The sequence below is a fragment of the Meles meles genome, chromosome 8, assembly GCF_922984935.1.
Source record: "Meles meles chromosome 8, mMelMel3.1 paternal haplotype, whole genome shotgun sequence".
In the NCBI taxonomy this organism is placed as follows: Eukaryota; Metazoa; Chordata; class Mammalia; order Carnivora; family Mustelidae; genus Meles; species Meles meles.
Genome location: NC_060073.1, coordinates 28,957,879 through 28,965,163, shown reverse-complemented (window position 1 = coordinate 28,965,163; position 7,285 = coordinate 28,957,879). Strand labels below are relative to the sequence as shown.

Below are 7,285 nucleotides of genomic sequence, written 5' to 3'. Positions count from 1 at the left end.
CAAGGAGCCCCAGTGGCTTGGCCATGAGTGGGGGAGGGGAGTGTCCCCAGGCTGGGAGGTTAAGGCAAGTGGGAGCATTTTCATCATACAAGTAAACTAGAAGAGTGTGTTTAAAACGGCATTCCACTTGGGGTTTGTTTTCTGGTTTTGGTTTGGTTTTAGTCCTTTGGTGCCTTTCTGGATTTCCATGCACTTGCTCACGATTCTATTAGTGCATCCATTGTGGTACACAGTGCCTGAGATCTGCAGGCAAAGAGCTCGGGTAAGGTCAGTCCATCTTCCAAGAGATAAGATCTTAGCCGACTTCTTTAAGACTCAGTTTCTTCATCAACACCAGGAACGAACATGATGGAAAGATTCTGGGATTTGGAGGATCTGGGTGGGAGGCCAGCCCTCCTAGAATGAAAGTCACATGCTTCCTCTTCCTACCTTATGGGGCAACTTCACCGATATTTTTTCCTTTTAAAATGAAAGTTCTTGTTTTGTAGCTTTTAGTAGTAGGTTGGTTCTTTTAAATCAATACATGCCACTTGCAGAAAATCTCATTAGCATTCCAATGATTTATTCAGCAAATTGTTATTGAATACCCACTAAGTGCCAGGCAGCCCTGAAACAGCAGACAGGAGGGACTCCTCCGACAATGACAATGAACCATCCCTTGTAGTTCTTTACAGCTTTTGTTGACAGCTAAAGAGACTGAGACACCAACTACTCTGGACTTCCCCACAGCACCTTAGGACAGGTCATGGGCTGTGGAAACCACGTCATCTGCTCAGAATCTAGCTGAAATAATGAATCATCCTCTTAAACACACGTACACATTTCTCTAATTAGACGATATTCTATTATGCCCACAAGGTGGCGATCTTGCTTACAGTTTACCCAAGTTAAAGCACTGCATTAAAAAAAAAAGATTCTCAGAAGCTAACTCAAAAGATAAAAAAATCAAATTCAATTTATTGAGCACCTATTTAGTGTAATATACTATGTTAAGTGGTAAGATAAATAAAAGGTTAAGAAATAGTAGTCCCTATCCTCTAGGTTAACATAGAGGGTGAGGAGCTTACACAGAGCAGGAAGAGTACCTTTTAATGAATTACTGTGTTTTGATGCCTACATATGGGAGCCATAGTGACCGCAGCATCAGATAAGATCTATAAAAGGCATGATATAGCTGTGCAGTGTAGAACAGATTCAACAAAGACTCCACACTTCAGCCAATATGGAAACACTTGAGGGTATATGGGGTCACTGCCTAGAAGGCTCCAGATGTGGTCTTTTGATGCCTCCATTCAGCCACAAACATTAGGGTGTCTGCCCTATAACTCTAAACATTCACTCTTTGGAGAATAAAATATAATCAGTGCCAGCTGATGAGCTAATAAAGTTGGAAACCCCCATGTGCACCTGATGGGGGATAAAGAGAAAAGAAACACATGTAAGAAAACAGATTTCTAACTCCTGCTTCCAGGAGGTGGAGTCCATCTCCACCCCCAATCTTGCGTCTTACCTGGCAGTCTTGGTTTGGATCCGGGACACACTCCTGCAGAGAGGGAAGGGGGGAAGCCAATTCTTACCCAAGAGCCTTCTTGGTGGCTTGAACCCGAGAGGTGGCTGGAAGACAGTGTGGTTTGTTTTGTCATTTTGGTTTTTTCTCCTCCATCCTCCCTACCCCCTCCCACCCCCACCCATTTATTTTTCCCTGAAACCATTAAACCAGCAAGTCAAATGTAACATCGGGACTTTTTTCCCCCCTTTGAATTGAAAATCACATTTGGAAAATAAAGTGACTAGCTAAATGACAGTGAGTTTTTAAAAAAATGAAAATGCTGGCAACTTGATAAAAAATAATGAGCTTTCCTGATGGAAGGAAAATCAGGTGGCGTGCTGCCAGAAGGTCCGAGTTTGAATTTTATTTAGTTTATGCACTTGCAAAGTCCAGCGTATTAAGCAAGCCTTTTCCGCCTCAGTTTCTTCCTGGGCAAAACTGTGTCATTTCTTTGGAGAGAGAGTCACCGACACCCCTCCCTCCTGCACTAGGTCGGATCCTGGGTTACAATGTTCTCATAGCAACCTGAAACTCTCCCTCCAGGAGCACCGGGAGAGTCTGCGGGTTTTACCGCCCTGAGACCACGCTTCCTTGAATGGATGAACAAATGGCTGGGAGCTGGTCTAGGTGTTCTATTACTTGCACAGCGAGGTTTAATTCCCCGTTGAGTCCCTCGGGGAAGACGCAACGACCAACCTCAGAGCGCACACGCCCGCAGTGACCCGCGGTGGCAGGCGCGCTCGAAAAGGGGGTGTCGATCCAAAGTTGTCGGCTACTGACGTTTCCCCCAACCCGGCTGGAGTCACATTCTCTGTGGCTCGGAGAGTTTCCCATGGATTTACATAAGGCAGGGTGAATCACACCATCAAGCGAGGAGGCGAAGGGACCCGCCCCAACCCTCGCCAGGCGGCGCCCAGAGCGCGGCCGGGGTCACTCCGAACTTCGCAGGAGGCCAGGCGCTGCCCCGGCGCGGGGCAACCGGCGACCACTCCGACCCCCGCTGAGGCCAGAGGCGCGTCCCCACCTCCTCCCCGCGCCACTTCAGCTCGGCGCCGCCCCCTCCGACGCCCCCTCGCGGGCGCCGCCAGCCCGGCTTCCACCAGGCCCCGAAGTCCCCGACCGAAGTGGGGCCGCCTCTCCCGCTCGGAAGGAGCCATCGCCGCTTTAAGGCGAAGAGGAGGGGAAGGGGGCGGGAGAGTGGGGGGCGGGGAGCGGCGGCCGCGGAGGGGGAGGGGGATCCCCCTCGCTCCCACGTGGTCCAGGCGCCTGTGAATCGCGCCCGCCCGAGGGTCTCACAGCAAAATACAAAAGCAGCTGGGAAGCGGCGGCCAGGCGAGTTCCCAGCGCGGGGCAGAGCACTGGGCAGAGCCCCGCGGCCGCGATGGGGCTGAGGCGCCCGGAGCCCCGGAGCCAGCACTGTGCGGGGTCCGCCTCGCCGCCGGGACCCGGGCGCCCGGGCTCGGCCTGAAGCGGCGGAGGTGCCCGGCACGGCCGGGGGAGCATGGGCAGGAGGATGCGGGACGCTGCCGCCGCCGCCGCGGGTCTCTGGCTGCTGGCGCTGGGCTCGCTGCTGGCGCTCTGGGGCGGGCTCCTGCCGCCGCGCGCCCAGCCGCCCGAAGACCGACTCCCCCGGCGCTCGGCCCGGAGCGGCGGCCCGGGGCCGGCGCCTCGCTTCCCCCTGCCCCCGCCCCTGGCGCGGGACGCCCGCGGTGGCTCCCTGAAAACTTTCCGGGCGCTGCTCACCTTGGCGGCCGGCGGGGACGGCCCGCCCCGGCGGCCCCCGGGCGAGCGCGGGCGGCACGTGCCAGCCGGGCGGCCAGGACCCGAGGGGCGCGCCGCCGTGCACGGGGGCGTCTTCTGGAGCCGCGGCCTGGAGGAGCAGGTGCCCCACGGCTTCTCCGAGTCGCAGGCGTTGGCGTGGCTGGAGGCGGTGCGCGGCGCCCGGGTGGTGGCCCTGGAGCGCGGCGGCTGCGGGCGCAGCTCCAACCGGCTGGCCCGCTTCTCCGACGGCACCCGTGCCTGCGTGCGCTACGGCATCAACCCGGAGCAGATCCAGGGCGAGGCCCTGTCCTACTACCTGGCGCGCCTGCTGGGCCTCCAGCGCCACGTGCCGCCGCTGGCACTGGCCCGGGTGGAGGCTCGGGGCGCGCAGTGGGCGCAGGTGCAGGAGGAGCTTCGCGCCGCGCACTGGACGGAGGGCAGCGTGGTGAGCCTGACGCGCTGGCTGCCCAACCTCACGGACGTGGTGGTGCCCGCGCCCTGGCGCTCCGAGGACGGCCGGCTGCGGCCCCTGCGTGCCGCCGGGGGCGAGCTGGCCAACCGCAGCCAGGCGGAGCTGGTGGACCTGGTGCAGTGGACCGACTTGATCCTTTTCGACTATCTGACGGCCAACTTCGACCGGCTCGTCAGCAACCTCTTCAGCCTGCAGTGGGACCCGCGCGTCATGCAGCGCGCCACCAGCAACCTGCACCGCGGCCCCGGCGGGGCGCTGGTCTTTCTGGACAACGAGGCGGGCTTGGTGCACGGCTACCGGGTGGCGGGCATGTGGGACAAGTATAACGAGCCGCTGCTGCAGTCGGTGTGCGTGTTCCGCGAGCGGACAGCGCGGCGCGTCCTGGAGCTGCACCGCGGCCAGGACGCGGCAGCCCGGCTGCTGCGCCTCTACCGGCACCACGAGCCGCGCTTCCCGGAGCTGGCCGCGCTCGCCGACCCCCACGCTCAGCTGCTGCAGCGCCGCCTCGACTTCCTCGCCAAGCACATTTTGCACTGTAAAGCCAAGTACGGCCGCCGACCCGGGACTTAGCGTCCCCAGGAGAAGAGAGGAAGAACCCCCGGCCTGGGGAATGGATGATGGGGGAAGGGCCGTCGCCTGGGCCACCGCCTGGGGCCGGCCAACGCCCAGCCAGTGGCCCGAGCGCCGTGGAGGCTAAAACTTCACGGCTTCGCCCACCTGCCCCTTTCTCTCGGTCTCCTGCTGTTTCCTTTCGAAGTTCCGGGAGGATGAACTCACCGGGGCTAGAAGCTTAACAGCCCCTTCGCCCCGCCTATAAAAGGATTCTGCCCCGGGCCAGCACGGAGTTTGAATCCGAAGAAACTGGAGGCCGGAGTTTGGCCCAAGGGTGGCCGTCTCTGTGGGAGATGCATCCCGTTCCCCGGCCCCCTCATTCCCTTTCCGAAAAAGGAAAACTTCTATTTGAGCCGTTGAGCTAATTGTGCATTTCCTACCAAACGCAGCGCTGGTGGCCCGGGAGCAGGGCTGTGACATTGGCTGGTGGAGCCCCCTTCCTGTGTTCTGCCTTTGTTCCAGCACCGTGATGGTGAGATCACTGTTAGGAGCTGGGGGAAGGCTCCTGCTAGGACAAAGAGTGCAGGACCTTCAGAACCCGGGGGGGTCCTACAAACCCTGACAATTTGTCAGCCTTGCTCCTTACCACATGTCTTTTTGTTCTAAAGGCTACAAATACAGGACAGACAGTATGCACTGAGTCAAGTAATGAATTTCTTCTTCCTCCCCTCTCCCCTCCCACCAAAATTTTGACAGTGATGATGTCCACCAGAAGAAAATGAGTTTCATGCACTTTACTTTGTTTTTATTTTAGTTTTTTATTAAGAAAAACTTTTTTATTTGACAAAATTTGCCTTCTGTGTATATATGTGCATAAGGTGTGTTGTAAATATACTAAAACTTATATTTCAATAAAAGGGAATTTAAAATTTAGAATTTAATTTCTGTGGTTTTAACTGTGGGAGATTTCTGATGCCCTACCTGCTTTTAAAATAAGCTTTGGGGTTTCTCCCTTGTGGATGTGCTTTTTAAAACAAAGGATGCATATGTATCCCAGTTATGATTACCGGAACTCACAGAACTGAACAAAGACAAGAGCAGTTTCTCTGTCCTGTTCACTCAAATGAACCCCTAGTGCAGGGAATTTCAGAGTTCAGTAGAGAATGTGGGGGAGGGAGAGGGAAGGAAAGTATTCTATTTCCGGGCAAATAAAACTGTGATATAAAAGGATTTCACTGTAATATATTTCTATATTAATCATTTGGCAAATATGATAGAACCAGATGTGCAGACTAAAATATGACAAATGCCCCCTTTTTAAACCTAACTACAATGGCACATGTTGCACATTTTTTCAGCATCGTAATTACCATGCATCACTATATGTACATAATAAGCTGAGCACATATTGCAAACAGGTAGAGAAAGTCATAAATTAATTGTTCTCTTTATCTCCTGGCATTTAAAAAAAAATCTCCTGGCATAAATTCCATTGCATCCAGGAGATCGTAATCTCCAACATCTGGACTCCTGCAGCCCTCTTAAGAGACTGTGTTGGGTTTTTCCCATGGCGCTAATTGCATGATCCCTTCAGAACAGTCAAGAAAGTGGGCAGTACGTTGTATGGGACCTTTGAATCCTCACATTTTGGGGACTGCAAACTTAGAAAATACTTTTGGATTGTCTTAAGCTCCTGTTCGACCCATGGGGGAAGAGGAGAAGGGTTTGGTTTGTGTTTTAAAACCCACTGGTGTTTTATCTTGACGTTTTATTTGATAGCTGGGTCCAAGTGATCTTACCTATTATCTTATTTTTATTTAATGACTTCTAACTCAACTTTTGGTTACTGTAACCGTTACTTATTCGATGTGCGTTTGTAAGTCTAGGGTTTTATAGGCTCCTGAAGATAATTGAATCTCTGTGGGTTCCTTCCCCTTCCCAAAATCCCCTGTAATTTTTCACATTACAACATAGCCTGTATGATTTCAGTATTTAATACCATTCCTACGCTTTCAGTGCCTGATGCTAAGCCAAATCTTATTTCAACTGAAAAAAAAAAAAAGTCCATAAACTTTGTGGGATAAGCCGAATTTTTCATTAGCACAGCCACAGAATGTATTGATAGGGGTGGTGTCTTTTTTTTCAAGGCATAATTCATGTGAGACCTTTGATAATTACACCTTTCAAAAAGAAACGTTTTCCATTTCTGATGATTAATAACTATATGAGAATTGCTGCCTGAGTCACCCCAAGCTACTCCCAGAAAAGGATAAATATTTAGCAACCTGCATTTTTGCCCAACATGTTCATCAAGGAAAACAATGAGCAAGAATAAGTTTCACAGACTGCACAGGAAATACATGCCGACTCCCAAGTAGAATCAACACTGGTACGTTCTGGGCCAGCAACATTCCCTACATTCCTCTTAACCTTCAGTTCCAGGCCCAGACTTGGCCATTAACCCAAAGCAAGAAACTAAGCATAATTTAAATGGCTCTTCTCGGATTCTTTAGTGAACCATAGCTGCCTGTTCAAGAAATAAGTTTAATTACATGGTGGAGTTGGTAAGGGAACCAAGACTTAATTACAGAGAATAGGTTTTAACTGTTGCTATTCCTCTTGGAGACTCAGCAGGCTATGGCATGGAAAGATCAATTAAAGATTTGCCATGTCAGTGAATACTGCTAGGGCTAAATCATTTTTCAGATGAGAAAAAAAAAAAAAAAAAAACTTTCAGGCTGCAACATGATGTGAAGAGTAATGGATTCTGTAGGCAAACTATATTCTGAATTCTGTCCCTTACCTATTTACTTTCAGCGAATCATTTAACTTAGTTCCCTCATCTATGAAATGGAAATTCGATCAGAGTATTGTGGGATTTAATGTTAACGTAGAAACCATAAGGGGCACGTAATGGGTCCTTCAAAAAAAAAAAAAAAAAAACCTACTTC

The 7,285-nt window shown here is 51.9% G+C and overlaps 1 protein-coding gene across 1 annotated transcript; it reads left to right on the top strand.

Annotated features, from left to right (window-relative positions):
- The first annotated feature begins 2,910 nt into the window (after positions 1–2,910).
- Positions 2,911–4,991, top strand: FJX1 (four-jointed box kinase 1). Its single transcript, XM_046014382.1, has one exon. The coding sequence runs from the start codon at positions 3,051–3,053 to the stop codon at positions 4,350–4,352; it is 1,302 nt and encodes a 433-aa protein (XP_045870338.1). The 5' UTR covers positions 2,911–3,050; the 3' UTR covers positions 4,353–4,991.
- Positions 4,992–7,285: the final 2,294 nt, after the last annotated feature.

Bases quoted from the DNA above. Each gene is read 5' to 3' on its own strand.
- FJX1 (XM_046014382.1), top strand. From the start codon at position 3,051: ATGGGCAGGAGGATGCGGGACGCTGCCGCCGCCGCCGCGGGTCTCTGG.